Source organism: Pteropus vampyrus, unplaced genomic scaffold, assembly GCF_000151845.1.
Source record: "Pteropus vampyrus isolate Shadow unplaced genomic scaffold, Pvam_2.0 Scaffold435, whole genome shotgun sequence".
NCBI classification, from domain to species: Eukaryota; Metazoa; Chordata; class Mammalia; order Chiroptera; family Pteropodidae; genus Pteropus; species Pteropus vampyrus.
Window position 1 is genome coordinate 1,168,504 of NW_011889216.1, and position 26,364 is coordinate 1,194,867.

General features: G+C 40.9%; 2 protein-coding genes across 12 annotated transcripts in view; both read left to right on the forward strand.

Annotated features, from left to right (window-relative positions):
• Positions 1-20,807, forward strand: part of INPP5B (inositol polyphosphate-5-phosphatase B) — a 43,955-nt gene extending 23,148 nt beyond the window's left edge. For 7 of the 9 annotated variants that reach the window (XM_011381347.2, XM_011381348.2, XM_011381349.2 and 4 more), the window contains 17 exons: positions 3,045-3,141; positions 4,526-4,693; positions 5,548-5,649; positions 6,441-6,555; positions 6,911-7,027; positions 7,677-7,864; positions 9,355-9,466; positions 11,371-11,480; positions 12,324-12,459; positions 13,914-14,024; positions 14,905-15,067; positions 15,906-16,141; positions 16,614-16,715; positions 18,011-18,104; positions 18,500-18,627; positions 19,617-19,728; positions 19,963-20,807. In XM_011381347.2, the coding sequence (XP_011379649.1) occupies positions 3,045-3,141; positions 4,526-4,693; positions 5,548-5,649; positions 6,441-6,555; positions 6,911-7,027; positions 7,677-7,864; positions 9,355-9,466; positions 11,371-11,480; positions 12,324-12,459; positions 13,914-14,024; positions 14,905-15,067; positions 15,906-16,141; positions 16,614-16,715; positions 18,011-18,104; positions 18,500-18,627; positions 19,617-19,728; positions 19,963-20,075 (2,204 nt within the window). In that variant the 3' untranslated portion in view covers positions 20,076-20,807. Of the gene's footprint in view, positions 1-3,044; positions 3,142-4,525; positions 4,694-5,547; positions 5,650-6,440; positions 6,556-6,910; positions 7,028-7,676; positions 7,865-9,354; positions 9,467-11,370; positions 11,481-12,323; positions 12,460-13,913; positions 14,025-14,904; positions 15,068-15,905; positions 16,142-16,613; positions 16,716-18,010; positions 18,105-18,273; positions 18,480-18,499; positions 18,628-19,616; positions 19,729-19,962 lie in introns of those variants that run through there. The other 2 variants (XM_011381351.2, XM_011381352.2) reach the window with 2 other exon arrangements.
• A 1,022-nt stretch (positions 20,808-21,829) lies between these two features.
• MTF1 (metal regulatory transcription factor 1) overlaps positions 21,830-26,364 on the forward strand; it is a 39,584-nt gene continuing 35,049 nt past the window's right edge. For 2 of the 3 annotated variants that reach the window (XM_011381353.2, XM_023523995.1), the window contains exons 1-2: positions 21,830-21,963; positions 23,612-24,073. In XM_011381353.2, the coding sequence (XP_011379655.1) occupies positions 23,666-24,073 (408 nt within the window). In that variant the 5' untranslated portion in view covers positions 21,830-21,963; positions 23,612-23,665. The remainder of the gene's footprint in view (positions 21,964-23,611; positions 24,074-26,364) is intronic. The other variant, XM_011381355.2, reaches the window with a different exon arrangement.

Below are 26,364 nucleotides of genomic sequence, written 5' to 3' on the forward strand. Positions count from 1 at the left end.
GCAGTGCCTTTCGCTTTTAGTCTTAGACTCCACTCATTTTGGAAGTTACTTAGGTAAACATTTTTTCTTCTACCCCCTTCAGTGAGGTTGTTTCATACATTTACAATATAGTTAGATTCCAGGATCCCCTGACCTCAGAAATGAATTTTAAAGATTTTCATTAATATTCATTTATGTTTACTCTTTGTGCTGTAAAGTTCTATGGGTTTTGAAACAGACAGAGCATATCATGTATCCACCATTACAGTTTCTTACACAATAGTTTCATTGCCCTAAAAAGTCCTCTGTGCTTCACTTATTTAATCCCCTCCCCCCAACCCCTGGCAACCATGGATCTGTTTACCATCTTTATAGTTTTGCCTTATCCAGAGTGTTATATAATTGGCATCATATAGTATTTAGCCTTTTTAGACTGCCTTTTTTCACTTAGCAATATGCATTTAATTTGCATTCACATCTTTTTGTGGCTTGATAACTCATTCTTTTTTATTGGTAAATAATATTTCATTATATGAATGTACCACGGCTTGTTTACCCAGTCACCTGTTGAAGGACATCTTGGTTGCTTCCAGTTTTTGATGATTATGAATAAAGCTGTTATAAATATTTGCTTGCAAGTTTTTATATGGACATAAATTTTCAAATAACTAAATACATTGGAATGTGATTGCTGGGTCATATGGTAAGACTATGTTTAGCTTTGTAAGAAACTGCCAAAATACCAAATTGCTATACCATTTTCCATTCCTACAATTAGTGAATGAGAGTTACTGTTGCTCCACATCTTTGCCCGCAATTGGTATTGTCAGTTTTTAAAATTTTAACCATTCTAATAGGTGTCCCTGTATGCCATTCACTAACTCAAATACCTTGGCTCTCTAAGCTTGAGAGTAAAGCAAGAGAGGTAGAATCCAGCAGGGATTTGGTTTCTAGAAATAACGAACTAACCTTGGGGTCATAGAAGTCTAGAAACAACCAATTCTAGTTTTCCCTCTATTTATTTATTTTTTGTATGCTGAAGACAATGAGAAGATGACCTGAAACATTCCAAAAGAATACTGATGGTATATATTTATATATAAGGCACATAAGGGATCCATGTTCATCCAGTATTTTCTGTTGAAATGTTGAGGGATCATAATGTGCTAGCTGGTATGCTGGATGATGATGATGCAGTGATGAATAAATCAGATGTAGTGTTGTTATCAATAAGCTTACAGTCTAAGTGGGGAGACAGACAGTTACAATACACAGCCTTCAAGGCTATGTACGATGGGAGAGGTACAGGGAGCTATGGGAACATTGGTGTCAGGGCATCTGACCAGTCTAGGAGGGGTCACAGAGGCTTCTTAGAAGAAGTGACTTCTAAGATGTGGCCTACAATGGGGGTCAAATCTAGCCTGCTACTGGCTTTTGTACAGCCTGTGAACTAAGACTAGTTTTTATATTTTATAATGTTTGAAAAGAATCGAAAGAGAATAATATTTTGTGACATGTGAAGATTATATAATATTCAATTTTCAGTGACCATAAAATGAAGTTTTATTGGAATACAGCCACGCTCATGGCTGCTTTTGCATTATTATAGCAGAGTTGAATAGTTGTGACTGAGACTATATGGCTGGCAAAGTCTAAGACATCTACTCTCTCTGATCCTGCACAGAAAGTTTGTTGACCCCAGCCACAGCATGGGTAGAAGTCCACTGTGTAAAGCAGAGTAAGGAAGAAGGAAGTTGATTTCTAATGAGATCTTCGTATAATTGTAGTAACTTTAATATATTTTGAATATGGTGTTCAAGGAGGTAGGGGGCCAGAGGTGGGCAGGATTCTGACGGGGAAGAGACCTGGTACCCATATTAAAGGGTCAGAATTTATCCCATAGGGAGCTTTTAAAAGGTTTTCAGAGGTACAATCAGATTTCCTTTTTCAAAAAATCCTCTGGCCACAGCGTAGAAATTGAGTTAGAGAGAGCAGAGTGAGAACGGAGGCAGGGAGACTAGTTGAGGTTTTTGAAGTCATTCCAGGGAGATGTTGGTAACCTGGACTAGTATAGTGACATTGGGGATAGGAATATATTGATTTGAGAGGCATTTAGGAAGCAAAATTGAAAGGCCTTAGTGATTCATTGGAGGCATTGAAATGTAATTATTTTCATGTTTAAATGATGGTGTTTTCTTTTCAACTCCAAAGTTTTTTTGTTTGTTCTGGATCATGTGAATGCATGGTTGAAAAGTCCATGTTAAATAATAGACTTCAGAGCAAAATTCTTTAGTGATGTTTCATGCCTCTTGGTGCTCCTTCTAACTTGTAAATTGAAGAAGCATTTCTCTGTGGTCTCTTCATGCTGTTCCTTGTTGACAAGAGATCTGGCTTTTAAGGAACAGAGAAGTTATTGGCAGATTAATTTTCCTTTTTGGTTTTATCTTGATCTGACAGGTTTTCAAGGCAATTAGTTGGCAATGACAAGCGCTTCTCATTCTCTAAAGCACTTAGACCCTTTCTAGTTTTATATCTCTGACTCTTGCCTTTTTTATCCTTGGAATTGAAGTCTCACTTGCAGTAAATGGTAATCAGATCACTATCTTATATTTTATATGTTGTGTGGCTTTCGAAGTGCTTACTCACATGCCAACCATTTGATCCCTACAATAAACCTGTGAGGAAGGCAGGACAGGTCAAATTACTATGCTTAGGAGAGGGTAGATGACTTGCCCCAAATCAAAGGCCAATACATAATAGAGCTGGTGATAGAACTTAGGTCTAAAGCAGATTTCATAGCTTTATTCTTTCTATAATGCACTCTGTCTCCATGAAAAGGGAGTCAGACTCACTGTGAGAGTTAAGACAGTAAAGACATCCAGATGAAATATTTTTTTTCTTCTTGGTACCCTCTGTTGGAGCTTCACTCAGACACCAACATAGCCCTTTCCTATGCTTTTGGGCAATGAATGGACTGCCACGAATTCATAGTATGATTTGAGAAGCTGTGGTCTGTATATTAAAGTGTATGTAAGTATGTTTGCTTTCTTTTCCCCTCCCCTTAGGTGGTTCTCAGTCTGACAATTTGAGGCCAGACGGGAAAGGCCTGCTTGTGGACCAAAGCTTCCGGGGTCAGGATAAGCCAGAAAGCTTGCTCACAAGGTAAAGCAGCTCTTCCTTCATTTGCACCTCTTGGGACCGAGGTTTTCCTCATTATAGAACTGAAACCATTAGGGTGCATGTCAGTCGTCCCAGGATAGACGGCCTAAGAAAACTTGGATAGTTAATGAGCACCTACAGTGTATGCCAGGCACCATGCACTTACACAGATTACCTTATTTTAACCTGCGAGTAGATACTATTATTTTTTCTGTTTTCCAGCTAAGGAAACAGGTGAAGAAGAAAGGTTATATAACTCACCCAAGGTCCAGAACTAGCAGGTAGCAGATCTAGAATTTGAAACTGGCAGTCTAACCTTACCTTAGAAATGTAGGAGATTAGATATGTTTGATTTCTCCCTCCCATTCTTTTAGGAGTTTTCTGACTCTGAAGACACTTTTATTCATTTTCATTTACTCTTTTTTTAAACTGAGGTACTGTTATATTTTGTCTGTACTCCAGTGCCCTCTACTGATCATAGCTAGAATCATTTGGTCAAGATAAAAATATTCCCTTATTTGTGTTAATATTTTAATTATGCACTTAAGCAGCAGTGAATAATCTCTGAACCTAAAATGTAGCTAGACCCATCATTCTCAGCTAACTTTTGAGTGTTCTTGGTATACATAGATACATTTTTACTTAGCTTTAATTAGTATATACACAACAGTGATAGTATCAAACATTTATGTGGCATTTATTCAGTGTCAGAACTTCCTTCAAGTGCCAGTTACTTCAGTATATCTTCATTAAATAATCTTTAAATAATCAACAAAGGCTTCTTGAGCTATTAGGATTCTGTTAAGTAAATATGTCAAATTTTGCTTAACTGTTAATGTTGGCATTCAAATAATTTTTAACATGACTATTAAAACTACACAAATAATAATGAAATACAAATTTTCATTGCTTTTTTATTTTGGATTATTCCTGTGGAATAGAGATAAAGTAGAATTATCAAGTCAAAGGATCTGGATAGTTTTATCGTGTTGTTATGTGAGGCAATAGGGTCCAGAAAGAGCACTGTCAAATCTGGGTTCTAATCTGTACTCTGCTACCATCCAGCTGGTTGAATCATTGATGATGCCAGGTCTCATTTTTGTCATTTGAAAAATGAAGGGATTGGATTAGATTAGATTCAAAGTCCCCTTCTGTGAATTTATTATCAGATCTCTGGACCAGTGTACTATACAATCAACAACATATAAGTTGACTTAATTCCACATAGAAGTACTATTATTTTAGCAAATAACTTTTACTTTAGCCTTCTTTAGTCTTCTGTGACTCAGATGCTTGTGTGTGGAAACTTCTAGTTTTATATTTATGTATTTTGTCATGGAAGTCTCATCAAAATATGATAAATTTGTTTTTGTTTTTGTTTTTCTAGACAGAATAAATCCAAGTCTGAAATTACCGACATGGTTCGCTCATCTACTATCACAGTATCAGACAAAGCTCATATTTTATCAATGCAGAAGTTTGGACTGAGAGATACAATAGTGAAATTACGTCTAGTGCAGAAAGAAGAGGATTATACCTATATCCAGAACTTCAGGTAACTAACTGGGTCTTAGGCTGTTCTCAAAACAAAATGATCATTCAGCTCTCTGAAGTTTAAGCACTTCTCCCTATTCTCTGGATTTGGAAGCAAATCCTACCACAGAATCCCTCTCATCATTTCCTAAATGAGTGATTCCTTTCACTCTTCATTAGTAGGCATTTGTTTTTTGCCTTTTCTGGCCAGGCACTGTGGTAGGCATGGTGGAGTGGGAGTGACACAACTTGCAAATAGTTTCAGAAATATTTGAAGAGTTATATGGGTACAGAAGAAGGAATGATATCTTGATTTTCATGTATCCTATCGTCATTCTAGGCCTTTGAAGAAAGTCATTTAAATCGAAGTTAGTAAAATGAAGTTAGTGTTTGGTGATCTTTTTAGACAGAAAGTTAAATGAATAAAAGTTGCAGGATTCTGCTAGATCTTCTTAAATCATTGCGCTGTGACTATAAGACAAAGTGACATTAATTCGAGGGATAGAAATAGTCAATTATGGTAAACAGTGCTGTTACTTTCCTTCTGGAAGAAATAACCAAGGTACTTTTCATTTTTTTCATTTCCGAAGCATACATAGGGTAAATTGTTTTGTGGATTATGGCTCTCTAATGGTTATTAAAGCTAAGTAGGAATGTTCAGAGTAGACCTATAGTGTTTAAAGTTATCACAAAAGCAGCAAATACCACGACAGACTGCAAGTCACCCCTTGGTGCTACAATCCTCAGTCTAGATTAGATGTGACATTTCTTATGTTTTAAAACTCCACTCCAGAGAGACTAAAACCAGCATAAAATACTTTCTCCTGTCATTTCCTTAGTCCTCCCGAGTGACTGATTGATTCTCTTTGGTGACAGGTTTTTTGTGGGAACATACAATGTCAATGGACAGTCCCCCAAAGAATGCCTCCAGCCCTGGCTAAGCCATGGTATCCAGGCCCCAGATGTATACTGTGTAGGGTGAGTGCTTCTCTTCCAGTAGCCTCTACATCCTCAGGAGTGTATAGCCGTGGTTGAAGGGATGGGGGCAGCAATATACGCCTGAGTCTTCACAGCAGGTGAAGGAATTGAAAAATAACATGTGCTTAATAATAGCAGCTTTTCTGTTTGATGTTCTTCCTCTTAGTAAATAAATTTCTGGCAGTATAAAAGTGATGTGCTTGGCATTTAAATGCTAATATTTATTTTTTAGTGCAGTCTTCTGTTAATATCACTGCACCTTGAACTGACTTTCATTGCTTAGACTTTTAATACTTTGTTGGTCACAAAACAAAATTATCTTTTGCCAGAGAAGAAAGTTAGCTTTTAAAAAAAAGCCCCATCAGTCAGTCCTTTTTGTTTCACACTTACTATCTTCCTACCACTGTACTGGGTACAACCGATGGGGAGAGGGCAGTAAAGAAGCTGGTATGATAAAGTGGAAAGGACTTAGAATTGGAATTTATACAGACCTAGGTTTGAACCCATTTGCCACTGAGTGCTTGTATGAGCTAGTGAACTCAGATGTAAAATGCAGATGCTTCCAACTGCTTCATAGGCTGGTTATGAAGAAGAAATGGGCTGCTACTTGTGAAAGCACTGGTAAGTTCCTTAGCATTTAGACCCTTGGCTCTAAGTGTTTTGTTTTTCTTTCCTCTTGAGGGTCCCGCAGTTAGCTAGAAGCTAGGATTTATGCACCTAAACCAATCTGAGAATGTGTCATCTTGTACATTATCTTTCTCTACTGTCTGACTGATTGCTTCTCCTAATAGATTCCAGGAGCTCGATCTGAGCAAAGAGGCCTTTTTCTTCCATGATACCCCAAAGGAGGAAGAGTGGTTTAAAGCTGTATCAGAGAGCCTTCATCCAGATGCTAAGTATGCAAAGGTAAGAGAGGAGTCAGGGACCTTTGAATTTTAGGTTGCCACGAAGGGAAATTCTAAGACAGTATTTCACTTTTTTTTATAAGCTAGTCCTAATTATCCTGCTATTTTCAGTTCCAGGTGCTCCAGAAGAGGCACCTATGGGTGGGAAAGATGCAGGCTGGCACTTGTAGGCTGTTTAGGTTATCATGTAGCAAGCTCAGTGAGTTGAACAGGTGATTATCCTGGGCCCTCGTGTAGAGAGGGAGATGTGTTAACACTGTCAGCCAGCTCTGAGACCACTTTTTCTTTGGGACAGTTATTCCTGTTCTCACCTTCTATTTAATGTCATGACGTGAATGTTTGGCTCTGTTTTCCAGGTGAAGCTCATCCGACTGGTTGGGATTATGCTGCTGCTATATGTCAAACAGGAGCATGCAGCGCACATCTCAGAAGTGGAAGCTGAGACTGTGGGGACAGGCATCATGGGGAGGATGGTGAGTTCTTGGTTGGTATGTTTGGCACAGCGAGGCCCTTGGTCTCTAAGATTTTGACTCTGCTTCTCATAGTGCTGTACTGCATGCATCCCCGTTTGTGGGTGCTGGTCTTACAAGCTGAATTTTACCCTTAATCAGGACTAGATCGAGCAGACCATTTATAAATCGTATTTTGGTGACTGGATGGCTGATTCGCCCTGCTAGCATATATCCTCGTGTTCATGCCACCCTAGAGCCTCTAGTCGAACCTCCTGTCTAATCCATGAACGAGGTTGCAGAAGCTATGTTAGGTCACCAAGAAAAAGAAAGAATACTGATAATAGGTTTGCAAATTCCTCTTCTTCTTGAGGCTATTAAAGTCCTACTTTTAGGTTCTACTGCAAGACCTCAGCTTCCTGTGGAGAAGGGAAAGCATGTGGTTTACCTGTGATTTAGTGAAAAGTGGACTCAGCTTTGCCATGGACTAGCTAGTCATTCTGCCTCTTGGATTTGCTTTCTTACTTGTAAAGTACAGACAATAACATTGCTTTACTTATCTCACAGGATTATCGTGAAGACTAATTAAGAGAAAACATTTAGAAAGTTTGTGGGTTTAAAACGACTAACACAATTATGTTGTGAAATGGATTTTTTGGGCTCCTTTTCATAGGGTAACAAAGGAGGAGTGGCGATCAGGTTCCAGTTCCACAATACCAGCATCTGCATTGTGAATTCTCACTTGGCAGCCCACACAGAAGAGTATGAGAGGAGGAACCAGGACTATAAAGACATTTGCTCTCGAATGCAGTTTTGTCAGGTTGACCCCAGCCTTCCTCCTCTCACCATCAGCAAGCACGAGTGAGTCTGGGCTTCTTCCCTAAACAGTTCACCGGAGTTGTGGGCTCTCTACTTTGTGAGGGAGGTAACTGGGGGCGGCTTCCCACTGCTGGAGTGGGAACTCTAGCCAGCTCTGGACCACATGTGGATTATGTCCCTTGCAAATACTTAATTTCCTAACTTATCATATGGCAGACCTCTAGGATCGTTCTTGAATCACTTGTCCCTGGAAAATACATAAGATTTATTTTAATATGGGTTCGCCTTGGTACAATATCATGAGGAAAGCAACCAAAGAGCAAGCATCTCAAACCCAGGTTTTAGAAGTATGTTTTAGGATTTTATACGTCTTTTCTTAACAAAAGCATATGTAATGGAGAATGACTGCCTTTGTCTGCTTTCACTTAGTCTTTCATACCACTTGATTCAACTTTATAAAGCTATAGTTGCAGCTGTTTGGAGCATCTTGTGCTAATTTTGGTCTATTCTCTTTATCTCTAAAAACTTCCTATATGTCTAAATTCAAGGCATTAGAATTTTACTTGACAGTTACACTTGAAGCTTGTGTCACATTTTTATGAAGAGGAAGAAAGCACTTGGGCCGTGATGTCTGCCAGGGAGTATACAGAGTCAAGCCTCTCATCCTGCCTGCTGCCATGGTGGAACTGTCTTGAGCTCACTGGTATTCTGGAAGCTTACAGGATGGCTTTCCTTCTCCAGGGAACCTAGCAGGGAGTGTGTCTTCCATTCTGCTGAACTTGCAGCATCCTAGTTTGTAAGGTTGCAGCTTGCATGTCAGTTTGTCTGTTTTTAGCTTGTGGATGCATTTATTTTGATGCTTGTACTGCTATGTAGATTCTCTTAATGACTTTGTTGTTGGCTTCTGATAGAGCAATATTGGACTTTATGAGATGTGTGATGTCATCTAGGAGCATTCAGTTATCTTTCTCTCAAAGTATCCGGTAATAAAACACCTGTCATTGCAAAAAGAGCCAGCCGATGCCATGGTGGTGGTTAAACCCAGACTCCACTGTAGAGGTTGGCTTTGTTTCAAAGGAACTCAGCTCTAAAAACAAAGGCTGAGAGTATGTTTTGTGGACTGGAGTATGCATGAAGGCAGAGGCAACATCATGGCATCATCCACTTTGGGGTCCCTGGCTTATTGATATGGCTCCTAATACTTGATTTTTTTGCCTCTTCCCAGAAACGAAGTAAAAATTGTCTTACTTTTAGACTTTATTAGACTATCTTTCCAACCATACAAGAATAAAATAGTCAAGGAGGACTCAAGGTGATTTATAATGAACTTGGACCAAAGTAATTGAGTAACCAGCGTGTGAGACGTGGTATTAAATGGGATAACAAAAGAAAAAAATTTTCTGAGCCGCTGAGTCACTTTCCCACCCAGCTCCCCAGAGTCTAAGCCTCAGGGTCCTTTTGTGAGAAGTCCACTGTATAAGACAGGTGAAGTTCCTACTAAACCCTGTGACCTTTGTGCTCTGTCCTCACAGTGTGATCTTGTGGCTGGGGGACCTCAACTATAGGATAGAAGAACTGGATGTGGAAAAAGTGAAAAAGCTCATCGAAGAGAAGGCCTTTCAAACCCTATATGCATATGACCAGGTACGGATGGCTGGCCGCTTGCACCCTTTCAGGCGGCTTTCCTCACACTGTAAGGGCACAGAAAAGCCTGGCTCCCCAACTCTCAGCCTCTTCTGCTTCAGCTTGGGAGGTTTCCCTGAGGAGCTAATGTCCAGCCAAGTCTTTCTTTCACCTGCATCTCCCTCTTCCATAGTTGTCTCCCCGTCGGCTTGTCCCTTGAGGTACCTAGTCTCTCTTGGGAGCTAGAGCGTGCTCTCTTTCTCCCTCTCTCTCTCTCCCCTGTCTCTGTGTGCTCATTTATTCATTCAAGTTAGGACTAAATGGGTACCCAACTTCTTATGAAAGAGATACTCGGTATATCGAAAACGATTTACTAATTTTTTGGACGTGCCTCCCGTTCTCTTCTCCATCTCCTCCTCAGACTTGTCCGATGTGAATACAACTCTTTTTTCCCCAAGTGCCTTTCTTTCCTTCCGGTGGGAATCAGTTCTGTAACCTTTATTTTTTCCGCCATTCTTTGGGTTAGTGTTTCTGTCTCAGAGTGTTCACAGGACAAGAGAAATCTGTTTCTGACTCTCTTCGGGCTACTCCTCAATAGATTTAAAACCTGTTCAAGTTGTAGGAATTGTTCAGAATGTTAAAGTCCTTTTTCTTTTTAGTCTGCATCCCCCTTTAAGAACCTTAGTATTTATTAGTTAAAATCTTTCTGATATCTTTTTTCCCCTAGTGCACATCAATTGAAGGAAAAAGACCCTCAACTTTGTTATATCCTTCGTCATGAATAATCTCTTTATTAACCCATTTGTTTTCTTTAGCCCTTTTCCTTGGTAAATTCCCTTTAATCCCCATTTTAGCATTAACCTAGTTTGTTCTGTAACTATCTATTATTGCCTCTGTATTCTGAACTGAGGCATTCTAATTTCTCAGGGAGTTTAATACTTATCTCCTCTTGCCTTCTTTTCTGGTCTGTTCTTAACTAATTTTACCTGTTTTGTATGTTTTCTGCTTTCCAGATGGTTTTAAGGTCTATATATACCCATTCAAGAAGCATCAGCTTACATTAATACCTACATTTTTATTATTTCCTCTTGCTTTTTCTTTAATAGTTTATATTAGGAATCCACATTTTGGCAACTGTCTTCAGTGTTAGATCTGACAGTTCTTCACCAGTCCACTTAGTACCAATCTGGGTGCTCTGGGGTGAGGAGGGGATGGTTTTTATCTCTTGCTGAGAGTGTGATCTGAAAGGTACTCCTACAATTAGTGCACTAGGAAGGATACTAGCTATTATCAAATGTGTCAAGCACTGTTCTAAATTGACAGTTCACCTTTCTAACAGTCCTGTGAGGCAGATTCTATTATAAATCCAAAATTTACAGATAGGGAAACAAAGCACATAGCTTCCTTTAGTTTATGTAATTAATTGAACAAGCTCCTTTTTAAAGTGGTTTTAATTTAAATTTAATTCATAATTGTTTTGGTGTACTTCTACTATATATTTCTACATATGTGGAAGTTCCCCTTGCTTTTTGGACTGTATCTTTCCAGATCTTTTCTGTGCAGTTTTATTTCTGGAACAACTGTGCTACACAGATGAAGTGTTATATACCTGGAAGGGAAAACTCTATGTCTGTTGTTATCTAATCCTCCTAGGGACATCTCAGTAAGATGGTACTCAGGCCCCTTGGATGCAGGTAACTCTTATGAAAGAGGCTTAGAAACTGTTTAACAGGCGAAGGAATAGTCTGCTTGTTCCTCTTCCTAGAAGTTAGTTAACTCAAAATCTTGTAGCTCAGCTTTCTCGTGGGTCTTTCCCTTTGGGTTAGGGTTTGAATTTCAAATTGATTTCCTTTCCTTTGCTAATTCAAGTTTTGACCTTTTTATTCTGAAGTGTTGTTTTTCTTTTCTTTCATCCTTTTGTACAGCTGAAAACTCAGGTGGCTGCAAAGGCTGTCTTTGAAGGGTTCACAGAAGGCAAGCTCACGTTCCAACCTACCTACAAATATGATACTGGCTCCGACAAGTGGGATACCAGGTAGGTCAGAGGTTGCTTCAGGAGCTTGAGCAAATGAAAACTCAGAAATTTAGGGAAGCCTTTGTTTGCTCTCATGAACCTAAAGAAGAAGATAGGTTTCCTGTGTCTTTTTCTCCATGTTTTGCACTCTGGTCGAACATTTTCTCTCCGTATCTGCTCATTAAGCAGCCTGCCTTATTCTATAGTCTCTTTTTGACTACCTTAGCCATTGTTCCATAAAAATTCTTGAGACCGATTTACTTTTCAGCTACGGTTAGGGTGATAAGATGATTGTAACTAACTTAACTTGTACTTGGTCATTAATAGTAGTTCATATTTTTATTAATGCTTGTGGTATACCACACCCTATTCCATACATTTTACTTATATTATCTCATTTAATCTCAACAACCTATTTCAATAGATATGATTTATTCTCATTTTATAGATCAGGAAACTGAGGCATAGAAAAATTAAAGAGTCCCCGAAACAGGCAAGTGTAGAACCAGGATTTGAACCCAGGCAGTAGGAATTCAGAACCTGTTTCAACCACCTTCTTTTAAGGATCATAGAGTACTTACTCTCAGATTGCCTTTTGACTCTCACCTCATCCCCATAGGGGCATGAAGAGCAAGGAATCATTCTGAACAGTGTTTTGGCTTTGAGCTTTCACACTTGTTTTGGATGATACACAGGATGCATATTATCTCTAGGTGAGCCCGAATCACTCCTGCCCTCTCAGATCACTGGGCCACATGGACTGGAAGGCTCTGTCCCATCATTCCCCAGCGGAGCCAGGGTGCTAGCCAGGCAGTGGGTGCTACTGTGCCTGTGAGGGCCCCCCGTGTGGACTTTGCATTTCAGTGAGAAGTGTCGTGCTCCTGCCTGGTGTGACCGGATCCTCTGGAAAGGCAAGAACATCACTCAGCTGAGCTACCAGAGCCACATGGCCCTGAAGACCAGTGATCACAAGCCTGTCAGCTCAGTTTTTGACATTGGGGTAGGTGGGCAGCTGGTGCCTGTTGTAATCATTCTATAGAGAGTAGGTTCTCATAGCCAAGACCACTTTTGTCTTTTTAGTCTCCTCTTTCCCCCTTGAGTGTAAGGAAGCTCCTTTAAAAACTGTTTTCATTTCAATTTAATTCATAATTGTTTTGTCATACTACCACATGTTTCTACATACATGGAAGTTCCCCTTGGCTTTTTGGACTGAATCTTTCCACACCTTTTAAAATGTATTTACAAATGTGTGTCAGTATTCTATATATAGCATAGATGTTTTTTTCTTTTTTGTAAAAGAGATCATATTATGCATATTGTTCTGAGAACATCTTTTTCCCCGACTGATTATGTCTTAGAAAATCTTTCCATTCAGTAAAAATAGAACTCCCTCTTCATTATTCGTAAAGCTGCAAAATATTCCATAATATAGATAAACCATAATGTATATGTTGATGATCAAAAGTTGTTTACAGTTTTGCTATTATATTACAGTGCTATAGTGACCAATCTTCACATGTATCTTTGTTTGCCAGTATTAGTATTTCTATAGAATGAAATTCCTAGAGGTGAAATTAGTGGCTCAAATAAAGTGTTAGATCCTGCTATATTATCCTCTCGACAGTCCTTACCATTTTACACTTCCGCCAACCATGTGTGAGCTTATTTTCCCACACCCCGGCTAATATGAGTTTATTAATTTTTAAATTTCTACCAACCTAATGAGCCAAAAGAAAAAAATATTGTTTTAGATTACATTTCTCTGAGTATCAGTGAAATTGAACATCTTTTATTATTCTCTATTTGTATCGCTTTTTCAGTGCCTTCTGTGTATTTCTTTATATTATCAATTCTCAATGGTGCAGGTAGAGGCACATCAGAATCTATGAAGATGTGTGGGTGGTTAGAAGAAAGCCTAATGAATGTAATAATTAAAGTTTTGTAATTGGAAAATAACAAAAAAATGTGCTTATAATTCAAAACACAGAAGGGAAAACCTGACAAAATCTTCTTGGCTTATGGAGCAGAGGTTTAAAAAGCTTGAGAAATGCTAGGATTTTTGTTTGTTTTTGTTTTGTTTTGTTTTTTTAAAAAAACACTACTTTAAATCAAAGCCCTAGAGAAGTTTCTCACTGTAGATCTGTTAGTAGCAGCAAAGTAGAGCAAGGCGTGATCATCTTTCTGCCCTGGGACTGAGACCAGGCAGAATTGAAAAGCAAGCCTTAATTCCCACATAGCCTGCTAATCATGAAGTAGTTGGTTTTACCACGAGCTTTGCCTCTGGGGGACCCTTCTACAACTATTGTTAATTGGGTTCTTTGTTAATTAAATCTATTTAGTCTTTACTTTCTGCTTCACTGTCAACTATTTCCCATTGCTGGTTCTGTCCTTTGTACTGAAAAAGAGGAAATAGGCAGAAGCCATGGCATTCAGTGTCTGATGTTTCCCTTCCAGGTGAAGGTTATAAATGAAGAGCTTTACCGGAAGACTCTGGAGGAGATTGTTCGCTCCCTGGATAAGATGGAAAATGCCAATATTCCTTCTGTGTCCCTCTCCAAGCAGGAGGTAGGAAGGACATGTTGGCATCAGGCTCTTCTAATCATAGAACTTAATTCTCATCTAATAGGGCTCAGAATTCCAGGAGGCACCTCCCTGACTCTAGTCTTTCTAGATAAAGTAAGGCTGATGATGCTAGCTGAAAAGAGAGGGGTCATTGGTTTAGATTATGTTTATCTCTTGATCTTCTAAACCAGAGCCTACGGCTCATGTATTTCACCCACACATAGGTCATTTATGAGTTAATTAATGGCATAGGTGATCCAAATGTGTTTCGTTTGATTTTAGTATAACTGGTATGTATTCTTGCATTGGGGTTGTCTTCCTACTGATTCTTTGCTTTGAGGTTAAATTGAGTCTGAATTTCTTGGGTAGGCATGAGTTGATGGGAGGGAAGGCAGTATAGAAAAGCAGTGGGTAGTGGGAGAAGTCGAGTTAGGGCTAAAGATTTTTCATGGAAGAGCCACAACATAGATCATTTGGAATTGACAATACCAATATCAAATGGAGATTTATGGTGGGGGTATCTTTATTTCCTTAGATGTCCAGTTACTTGGAAGGATGAGCTTGGTCTTCATGTTTGGAGTGGAATTTGTGAAGTGTGTTTTGGAAATGGTCTTTGGGTATAGAAGACGTAAATTTTGATTTCTTTAGGAAATTTATTTATAAAACAACGTGAGTTCTTTGAGTTTTGGGGGGTTTCTGGGTTACATAGACAAGTATAGTGATAGCTGTAGCCTCCCAGGTAAATACTTAGAGCAGAAACATAACATGAAATAGGTGGTCCTTCATCTTCTCTCCAGAAAAGAAAAGGATTGCCCAGTTGGGGTGTCTGGGCAGGGGGCTGAGAAGAGGGCACTGGTCTTACTGGTCTCGGGCTTGTTCCCAGTTCTTTTTCCAGAATGTGAAGTACATGCAGTTGCAAGTAGAATCCTTTACAATTCAGAATGGACAAGTGCCCTGTCAGTTTGAATTCATCAACAAGCCTGATGAAAAGTCTTACTGTAAGCAGTGGCTGAATGCCAACCCCAGCAGAGGGTTCCTGCTGCCAGGTAAGGCCTCTGTTCTCAGGTTCCTGGTAAGTGGTTTGGGGAACACTCTACCCTCTCTTTGCTCGTTTTCCTGAAATAAGCTTTTTGTTTCTGAGTGTTTTCTTGTCTACTTAAAACTTTTTAAAAGCCCTATGGATGAACCATCCATATATAAAATATAAAATAGTGAGGAGCATGAGTACAGTTTCAAAAGCACTCTCAGTCACATATTTGTTCCATAAGTTCACAGAAAGAGAAAACATATGATTGCTATGAAGCTGTTAATGCTGATAAAAGAACTATTTTCACTGGCTGCCTCACCATAATTAACACCCAAGTATCTGCTCTTGTGGGGAAAGATAATGAGGTAGTAATCCAGAAATTATATCTGGTTCTGGAATGTACAATACATGTCTTTCTCCTAACTTCTCCTTTGCACTCTGAGTTGTGCTGTGTGATAGAGGGATTAAGCCTGTTTTCCAGACGGTTCACAGGCTGATACTTGCATTATATTTTCTACTGGATCAGGTGTCTCATCTGACCTGGCTCAGGGCAAACTCTTTGATTCATGCCTTCTTACTGTATTAATAATTTCTAGTCTGAGCTTTGCTACTTAGAACTTGGATTTTATAGCAGTTGCCTATTCACATTTTTGTTTGTTTTCATATTCCCACTTGGACTGTAAACTCCTTGTTCATATGTCTCCTGAGTGCTGAGCACATAAATACTTGTTGGTTAGCTGATACCTCTTCTTTTCTTTCCCTAACCTTTCATGCCTGACTCTCTTCCCTACTATCTTTTTTCCTCCTTTCCTCTTGGCTTCCCACCAGCCAATATTACTTTTTAAATTTTTCTTCAGATTCTGCCATTGAGATTGAATTGGAGCTATTTGTAAATAAGACCATGGCTACAAAGCTCAACTCGGGTGAAGACAAACTTGAGGACATTCTGGTTTTGCACTTGGACAGGGGAAAGGATTACTTTTTGTCTGTGTCCGGGAACTACCTTCCCAGCTGTTTTGGATCTCCCCTTCATACATTGTGCTACATGAGGGAGCCAATCTTGAACCTGCCACTTGAAACTATCAGACAGCTGGTGAGTTACATGCCATAAGGAAACATTTAGAACTGTGTAGCAGCCAAGCCAGTCAAACAAGATATTTCTATGCCTACATTCCCAGGGACCTGAGAATTCTTCAGCCTTCCTACAGCTAGCTTACTACATCAATTATATATTGCTGTGTAACAAACCACCCTAACATTTTATATACAGCACTCGATTACCCCCAAGGGAAGCAGCCTTGCACAGGATGGCCTTTTTCTAAGATGATGCATATTTCACCTGATTCATTGAAACTTCTTACCGTAACCTACTCTCAATTCTCAAAAGTCATCTTTGTACTTTGTGCCACCTGATTTCATTTGACAATGGAATGTTTTGCTTAGAGGCACCGAAATGCTTCTCTTCTTCCATGAGTTTGCTGTCCCCATAGCATGTGTTCACCTGAAGTCAGCCTGGCATTAGTTGCATTGGTAGGCCTTCTTATCATGCTTTTATTTCTTTTCAGACACTGATGCCACTGCGGACTGAAGATGATGGGAGCCAGATGGAAATCCCCAAAGAACTCCAGATGATGGTTGATTACCTATACCGAAAAGCCATCCAGCAGGTGGGATATAATTAAGCAATCAGACCTGAGTGAGGCCAGGCTGCCTTGAGAAAGAGCATCAGGTTCAAGAACTTTTGGCGTAAGAGGCTTTTACCCCAGGGAGTGAATGAAGGCTAAATAGGTTCATGTTTCACACCCCTGTGGAACCCCGATTTTACATACAGCACTTGATTACCCGCAAGGGAAGCAGCCTTGCACAGGATGGCCTTCCCAGCACAGTGTGTTCCCTCCTCTGACCTCTGAGGTCCCCTAAGTAGAAAGCCATCTGGAGACTTCCCAGGATGTCAGCCTGCTATCCTTTTGAGGAACTCTCCTCAGCTGCTGGGAATGGGAGGGGCTAACTCGTTGACAAACTAGACAGAGACAGGGGACCAGATGGGACTCCCAGGCCATGAGTTGGGAGGTCTGATTTTTAGAGTGAGTTGGGCAGGCTTCACAAGATCAAATTGGCCAGTTTCACTGACTCCTTTATATAGATCCCAGGGAGACTGAGCAGTATACATTCTTATGATTTTCTTTTCCCTTTTTTTCTCACATTTATTGAGTGTTACATTATTCCAAACACTGTTCTAAATGTTCATAGCATTATGTCATTTAGTTCTCACAATAGCTCTCGGATGAGGAAATAGATGCCTGGAGGGTTAAATAACTTGGTCAAGGTCCCAAAGCTGATAAGTGGTCAGGATTGGGATTTGAACCCAGGGAGTCTGGCTGTAGATGTCACATTCTCAAGTACTGTGCTGTTCTGCCTTCTCTATAGAGCACCTTCCAAGTATAACTTTTGAGCAATAGATATAATACTGTTATTATTAACATAGTTAAATGGCATTAAGTCATTTTATAAAACAAATCACCCTAAAGTACCCGAGGACTACTGGAGACACCTTTATTGCCATAATCTTGTTTTCACAGAGCACTGAGGTGCTTTTTAGTTTTCTCCATCTTATAAATGATATAATTTCTTCAGGTTTTTCTTTTTCTGGTTAGTCCCTCTATAATACTGCAGGAAACATAGCTGCTTGTAGGTTTTCTCTTACATTGGATCTTATTGTTGTGCGTTGTATGCCCTACCCATAGTTTTATAATAGATATCACTCGAAAGACTTGTTGTGGAAGCATGCTTGGAAGGCCTGCAAGATAAATTAGCCACACCAGCTTAAATCAGATTGTGTACCAGGTGATTCAAAGGCCTTACTACCCTGCTTCTTTTTGTTCTCTGCTGATTATATTTTTAGGTTAGGAAATCACTGCTGATTTTCTGAGAATATAATTATTTTGTGACTTCTCTTTTGCAGGAAGATCTGTTTCAACAGCCAGGCCTTAGGTTGGAATTTGAGCATATCAGAGACTGTTTGGATACTGGAACGAATGATACCCTCGAAACTCTCTGTATCCTTCAGATTGTGTTTGTGTGTGTGTGGGTGTGAGAAAGAGAGAGGGAGAGAGAGGGAGAAGAATGGAGAAATTATGAGTAAAAGAGATGAGAAAAGTGAAAGAATAATATTTTAAGGCTCAAAAATTAGATATTGTATCCTCAGCTATCATGTTTTTCTTAAAGTTTGCATAGAGAAGACTTTACAACTTTAAGCAACCAATAAAGCAGGAACTCAGGAGGGCCCAGCTAAGCTGAAAAACAGCTTCGCCCCTTCAAGATATCAGGCTGGCACCCTAGCTCTGAGCAGAGAGCCTGACTGGGCAAGTAGAACTCCGGCATGTGCTTGCTCCTGGGCCTTTTCCTAACCATGGGCAGCAACATCACCTGTTCCTTAACGATGGGCCAAAAGCTGCTAGCAATCATTCCATAGCCGAGGCTCTGCTGCTTTTCCTGGAGAGTCTGCCAGAGCCCGTCATCTGTTACAGCGCCTATTATAACTGCTTGGAGTGTTCTGGCAACTACACTGCAAGTAAACAGGTGAAGGGAGGCATTGAGCATCAGTAGTACACATGTTGCAGCCCAGGCTTCATTGGGGCCTAAGAGAATGGAGTGGTCACAGCCCCTCAAATGCAATGTCTTAGAAACAGCTCCATATCTTTCCTTCCCTAACCTGTTCTTCTGCTCATGTCCTTTTATTCTTTTAATGGCATCACCCTTAATTGCAGTGACTCAACCCAGAAACCTGAGTCATTTCTGACTCCTCCAGTTGTCACCTCCTACATGCCCAGTGCCCTTGATCTATCACCCGTCATTTTTCTTCCATTCTCATACCACTCACCTTGGTTCAAGGCCCCTCATTTAGGCTCTCCCTCTGCTGATTTGTTTTGCATACTGACATCAGATTGTGTTGTAAGGCTCTCATGATGTTGTTGTTGGTCAAAAATCATATTTGGCTCTCCATTGCCAATTAATGATTTTCTTAAATTTTCAAGACGACTTATGATCTACTCTAGTTGCTCACTTATATAACAGACTACAGCAGAATAATCTAGAATACCTGCTAATAACACAGGTTCTAGAGCCACACCCCATATCCACTGAATCAAAATCTTTTGGAATATATTTTGTACAAGCTTCCTAACTTACTCTGAGATGCAGATAGCTGGAGTAGCCATTGAATTCTAGCCTGATCCTTACCTGTTTTCCTTCTCTTGCCTTTATTACACTCTCTTTTTCCCTAAATACCCTAGTCTTTACCTTTGCAAGTCCAATCTTGTCTTACATTCAAGACCTAACTAAAATGTCTTCTATTCCTTTAAGTCTGTGGAGATCACACAGAAGTTTGACCTCCAAATTCATGTAGCACTTCTCTTTTGGCACTTATGCCAAGTGGTAAATGGTCAGGGATTTTTGTGCACAGTCTTACTCATGCACTTGGATCATATACTCAGTTCCTGGAATGTAGCAGGCACTTGACAAAATAATTGAATGAATGAAAAAACAAATCCAAATTCTCCCTCTTTCAGGTCATTTCTACTCTCCCTACATTCCACAAAAATGTCTTCCACTACTTGATGGTGTTTTTGCAAGAATTGCTGAAAAATTCAGCAAAAAATCATTTGGATGAGAATATTCTAGGTAAGCAGTCAAGCGTCTATGGAAAGCATCTCTGCCAACTGAGAGACTCATGAGAAATGCTGTTGAGGGAAGTCCTAAGTCCACTGCAGTAGAACTAAAATCTGGCACAGTTCACCCTCAAATAGTTTTTTTTAAGCAGAAAATTTGCTTTGGGGTGCCCTCCCCCACTCCTAATAACCCAAGAGTTAAGTAGTACCTGCTTTTGCTGAATCATGTTTTCTGTTTTTCATGCAGCTAGCATATTTGGCAGCTTACTGCTTCGAAACCCAGCTGGTCACCAAAAGCTTGAAACAGCAGAGAAGAAGGCTCAAGAATTTATTCGCCAGTTCCTCTACAACTCACCCTGAGCCTCTCCATCTCTTCTCTTATTTTATCTGAGGCAGCCAATTTCCAGTCTCACCTGTTTTTGTTCAAAAGTGGCCTTAAAAGGATGTGAGGCCATTTGGAAGCAAGAGTGGCAACTGCCTATTTCCTGAGCCCAGGCCATCTTCTCCTGCTATGGCTATTACACTCAGTGCTGCTGTGAGTTGTGAAGACATGAGGGGAAATCCACCACAATAAAACTGACATTCAAATGTTCAACTTTAGTTATTTAACACAGATAGATCTCTATTTTTTATTTTAAAAATGTTGAAATAACTGTACTTGTGCTCACTTAGCCTGCCTCCAAGGCATAGTCAGTGCCTTCCCTGTAGCCTGGACTGACCTCCCCATGATCAGATGTTTGAGCAAACTCTGGAGTTCCTAAGGGAGAATGCATTGGACAGCAGGAATGCAAGTGGAAGCTGTTGGATAAACAGGCCACAGCCACCCCAGATACTTCCAGCTCTCTGAGGACATGTGTATATGTATATGCAATCCTTACCCCCTTTCCTACTCAGATGTGGCTCAGCAATTCAGAGGCTGGCCACTCAGCCTCTGAGGGCAACACAGTGGCTTGAAAATGAAAATACTGAAGAAATTAGGTGTTCTGGTGAAACAAGTGGAATTTTCTGGGCAGCAAATCCTCCGAACTGTATATGATGCATTTCCTCTCATGTGTGTAATATATTTTAATGATAAATGTATTTTTAACGGTGGTTATTTGTATGTTTTTATCTCCAAAGGGATAGCAGCTCTCCACAGCTAGACCTTTGTGGCTTAAGCATTGGGGCAGCTAGTCAGGGGCCAAGGAGATATTTGCCTGGCATCTGGTGGGTACAGTCACTATTCACATTTTTCAAGCAAGAGGATACAGGAACGGCCTGAAACCCTTGACCTCTGCTCCAGTCTCTGGGGGTTGTTCTCTGAATATTCCAGAAAAGTAGCTTACGGTAAAAACAGGCAGTGGCTGCTGGGAGGTTCTAACATTTAGAGCTTCCAGGGATTTAGAAAAGACAAACAAAATCGCTTCTTGGGCCCTAGAACACCACTTAGAATTAGTGTAAAATGTGATTTAGATACCGGCCAGTAGGATGACGATGTGAACGGTTAAAGGGATTGGCCAGTAGGTGGCGTTGATTGGTCCGGGTATAGCCCGGTGGGAGACAACAGTCCTCTGCAGGGTTAAAGTTGGAAGAGACAGCCTGGGCAGGAGTGTAAGGAGGGAGTTGGGCTTCTTATGAGAACATATGAGGGGAAAAGAGGCGGCGGTGTGCTCTGGCTGGGATTGGAATACAACCTCGTTATGCCATTTGGGTCCAATCTTTCTTATCTCGGACCCTCCTGTCTATATTAACTCTGATGGGAGAAGAAGGGATGGTGGGGCCACAGAGGGAGAAAGAGGGCATGTCACAACCTTCCAAGGTCCCTCTGAGGGTTCCAGCTGGAATTCGGATGCCTTACTGTGGTCCTTCCCGTTGCGATTGTGGCTGCGAGGGGGGCCAGCGCAAACCGGGCTAAGTCTACTTTGGATTAGCAGAGGTTCGATCCCCTTTCCATGCTACTGGAGCCTTAAGAGTGACGCTCCGACGCCCGGCGAGGGAAAGATGCGGCGCGCGCTTCCTAACACTGGACGAACTCACGGCCCCGCGACGTCGCGCGGTGCCCCGCCCCTCCCTCTTACCAATTGGAGGCTCGAGCTCAGTCCCCACACAGCCTAATCCAACCAGAAGCATCAGGGAGAGGCGGAACCGGTATCTCCTCCTTCCTCCGGAAAGCGGAAGCGGAAGTGACGTTCGGGGAAGGTGGGGGCAATCATGGTGCCGCTGGGGAGGGGAGAAGCTGCCGCTGCCGCCGTTGCCGGGAGCCGCGGAGGTAAAAGGCGAAACTAGACGCGGCCTGGGCTGGGGACTTCCCGGGGGGCGCGGGACTTAGGCTTCCTCCTGCATCATTTCCCAGTAGAGACCCCAGAGCGGTCACCATAGGGACCCCACCCCTCCTCCGTTTCCATGGGGATGGGTATCCAGCCCCCCTCCCCTGTTTCCATGGAGACCCGGACCCTGCCCCTCTTCGCCCCGCTTGGAGACCCCCCCAGCTTGCCTTCTGATTTTTCCGTGTAGCCCGGGCTGGGAGCTATCCCACACAGGTTCCTTTTTCCAGCCTGCTCTCAGGGGTGCTCTGTTTGTACTCGTTTGCCATCCTCAAAGCTCCTGGTCTTGTTTGTTCCGGACAGTTAGTCTCCGCGTTGCCGCCGATGGTGCCTGGGCAGCTCAATGGGGCCTCCGGTGCTCCCTCTGTCTCCTCTCGGTTCTCTCCTCTCAGATGCAGCGAATTGTGCATCTACTGGGTTGCGTAAGCCAGAGCAAGGGGTCGGGCCGGTTCCTCCCGGATATGATCCCTTGGCCTGTCTCGTAACTATGTGTCTAGCCGCCCCACTTCGTAAAGGTTCACTTTCTAATCCAGAGCACAAGAGAAAGATAAAGTTCAAAGCCAGACTGAAAACTGAAAGTGATGTGGTGCTTATTTTTAAATTTTCCCTTCTGCCTGCCAGACTCCCATTTGTAGAACCTGTGTTTGCAGGTAAAGGAAGAATCACTATTCCAGAACAGGAAAGCTTCAAATTTGGTATCTTTCTTTTTCAAGAGAGCATATCTTCTCAAGAGAGTATATGTGCAGGCCTTTCATTCATTTAGCTGACATCTTCTGAACATCTAATGTCAGTGTACTGCGCTAGGGGTACTAGAAGCAAAAATAAGACTCATCATTCCCTCACCGCAGAGAGGCTACTAGACAAGCATGGCTTCTAGTGGATACCAGATTGTTTTAGGAGATAAATAGATAAAGTGATTTTCATTAGATATGCCTGATTATAGATCACCCTTTCTACACAGGAGCTGAAACATCTGTTCTAGGAAGGAGAGAATGAATTCACACTTGTTTTCTCTACTCTTGTCAGGATGACATTGTGCTTTAATGTGCATTATCTCTTACTCCACATAACAACTTTGAGAGAACAGGAATTACCAGTCCCACCTTACACATAGGAAAAATGAGGCACAGAAAAGTTCCCCAAGTAGTAAGTGGCAAAGCTGGAATTTGTAGGTAGGTGACCCTGCCTCCAAAGCTCTGCTCCTTGCACCATAGATTACACTGCTTTGTGGTTTGATTTGGAGGATATTCGAGTGGGGTTTTCTTACTTTTAAAGTTTAAGCAACTCAGACTTGAAGCATTTTGTCCCTTTATCCCCTTTAGGTATTTTGACCAACCTTTATATTGTTTGGCAGTAGGCACATTTGGAAGGTCTTGTGAACTGCTACTTATTACTTCATTTTTTTTGTTTTTTAAAGGCATTGCTTTTAAAATGATGGTTTCAAAGTAAAATTTAAAAATTATTCCCATGGAAGATGATTTTTCATTTACTTTGTGCCGCTCTTGAAATGAGAGGGAAAAATAGGCCTGTGGTTTCTGAGGAAATCCCTAGGTCATGTGGTATGGCTCTGACTCTGGCTTTGTTCTGTTGCAGACAGGTCATCATTACCTTTCCATTTCTCACAATTGAGCTGAGCACAATTGAACCATGGGGGAACACAGTCCAGACAACAACATCATCTACTTTGAGGCAGAGGAAGATGAGCTGACCCCCGATGACAAGATGCTCAGGTTTGTGGATAAAAACGGACTGGTGCCTTCCTCATCTGGAACTGTTTATGATAGGACAACTGTTCTTATTGAGCAGGACCCTGGCACTTTGGAGGATGAAGATGACGATGGACAGTGTGGAGAACACTTGCCTTTTCTAGTAGGGGGTGAAGAGGGCTTTCATCTAATAGATCATGAAGCAATGTCCCAGGGTTATGTGCAACATATTATCTCACCAGATCAGATTCATTTAACAATAAACCCTGGTTCCACGCCCATGCCAAGAAATATTGAAGGTGCAACCCTCACTCTACAGTCGGAATGTCCAGAAACAAAACGTAAAGAAGTAAGTAAAGAAGCGGGTGAAGTCTCAGTTTGGCTTTGGGGAAGTTCTTACGCAACTCTTGTTGGCAACTTTAGCTGGGTAGTAAAAGAGTCCCTGGAATGAGGACCTACAATGGCTTTGCTTATCAATAATACATATGCTTCACATTTTGTTGTGTCTGCTTTCTGGAACTTTTGGTTTATAAGACTACATTGAAATTTGGGAAAGCTAAATTGTAATTTTTCAAATTTTCCTCCCCAAATCATAAATAAAATAGAAATTTCATTGAGGTAAATTCCTATTTCTGATGCTGAAATAACTAGATTGAGTTTCAGAGATGAGTTTTTCCCAGTAGAGACCCCAGAACGGTCTCTACATATTCTTCCAGAATATGCTTTATTAGTGAATGTTTAATGAATAATAAAGGCTAGGTTTTTCCATAAGAAAATGAGGCAAAATGTGCATGTCACAATACTTTGCAAACTGTAAAACATTATACAAATTATGCTAGTGGTGATTATTAACAGAATAGAAAATATGGTTTAAAGGCAGCGATCCACATTATCCAGGAACTGATTGCAGGTTGATTAGGAAAAAATAGATCGCTGGTAGTTGAAATGCCAGGGACTAAATATAAGATGTTAACAAACAGACATTGGGTAAATTGTTTGGCAAAATATTATTTCTTTTGCTGTGATTAAGGTCTGGGGAATTTTATTTATGGCGTATGGCTTTTCCTTTGCTAGCCTTAGGATCTCAGAGCTGGAAGGAACCCTAGCGAGACCATATTGTCCTACCACCCACCCCATGCAAGAAGCTCTGTAGCATCTTTGACATCAATTTATCTGGTCTCTGCTTGAACACTTCCAGAATGACGAGAGCACAGTTTCACAGCTCAGCCTAATAGATTTGTTGGCCAGCTCTGATTGTTAGAAAGCTTTTACTTGTATAGAGCCAAAATCTGCCTTCCTTCAGCTTCTGCCCACTCTTTCTAGTTCTGCCTTCCTGAATAACAGTAAGTTAAAGCTTCTTCTCATGGGACAACCCATCAGATATTTAAAGATCATGGATTTCTCTTTATCTTTGTCTGTACAAGCTAAACATCTCCATTTACTTAAATATTCCTCTTATGACATTTTCCCCTAGTTTCTCATCAGCCTGGTCACCATTGATTATATGAATTCCAGTTTTCCAAATTCCTCTTAAAATTCATAATTGAGCACAGTCTCACAAGTGTAAATCAACCAGCACTGAATAATGTGTGACTTATAATCTGCACACTGTATTACAATTATTATATAGTCTGTATTCTATCAGCAATGACATCATACTGTTAGCTTATACTCGGAATAGTGCTTCTTAATTGGGGCAATTTTGTCCCCCCAGAAGACATTTGACAATGTCTGGAGACACTTTTGGTTGTCACACAGGCAAAGCACTACTGGAATCTAGTCAGTAGAGGCCAAAGATCCTGTTAAACATTCTACAATGCCCAGGACAGTCCCCTACAACAAAGAATTATGTGTCCCAAAATGTCAGTTGGCTGTGTTCCAATGAAACTTTATTTACAAAACAGGCAGTGGGCTAGATGTGGCCCACTGTCCGTGGTGTTTCCTACTCCTGGACTAGAATGTAGGGAGTAGTAGGAGAGAAGGATGGAAAGATAGAGATTCAGACAGGGAAAGGTAGTGATAGCATGCTAAGGGATTTGGACTGGATTCTGGTAATAGTGGGAAACCACTGAAGGTGTTTGAGCCAAGGAGTGATGTGGTTAGAGTAGCGTTTTAGAAAGATTGCTCTGGTAAGAGTGGTAGCTTGATTGCCCAGTTATGAGATACTTGTAGTTTAGGTTTGGGATTTCATCTGAGTCTAATGAAGGATAGTGGCCTTGTATGTGGAAAAATCCAGAGCTTTTTTTTTTTTTTGAAGCATAAGAGAACTTAGTATGTTATTAGAGTATGAAGAATGAGTGATGAATTTGGTATGAGTCAAAGGATTTGTCCATTTTTCCAAATGTGTTGAGTTTCTTCTGTGTCTTAGCACAGGGGCAACTCCAAAGATTGACCTGGAGCTTCAAGTCTAGGGAGCGAGTTAAGTGGTTAGTCAACTGTGATAGGTACTCGAACAGTCACAGTCATAGTGCTGTGTGCATGCTAAAGAAAAAGTGGCTGATTCTGTTGCTCCCACCCCACCCTCCAAGAATGGTGATTTCATAACAAGAATCAAGAAGACAAGGAGAGAAAATATGGTGGGGAAATTGATGAGTTTGGTTGGAGTACATTGAACGTATAGTCCTTGGAGAAAAGTAGATT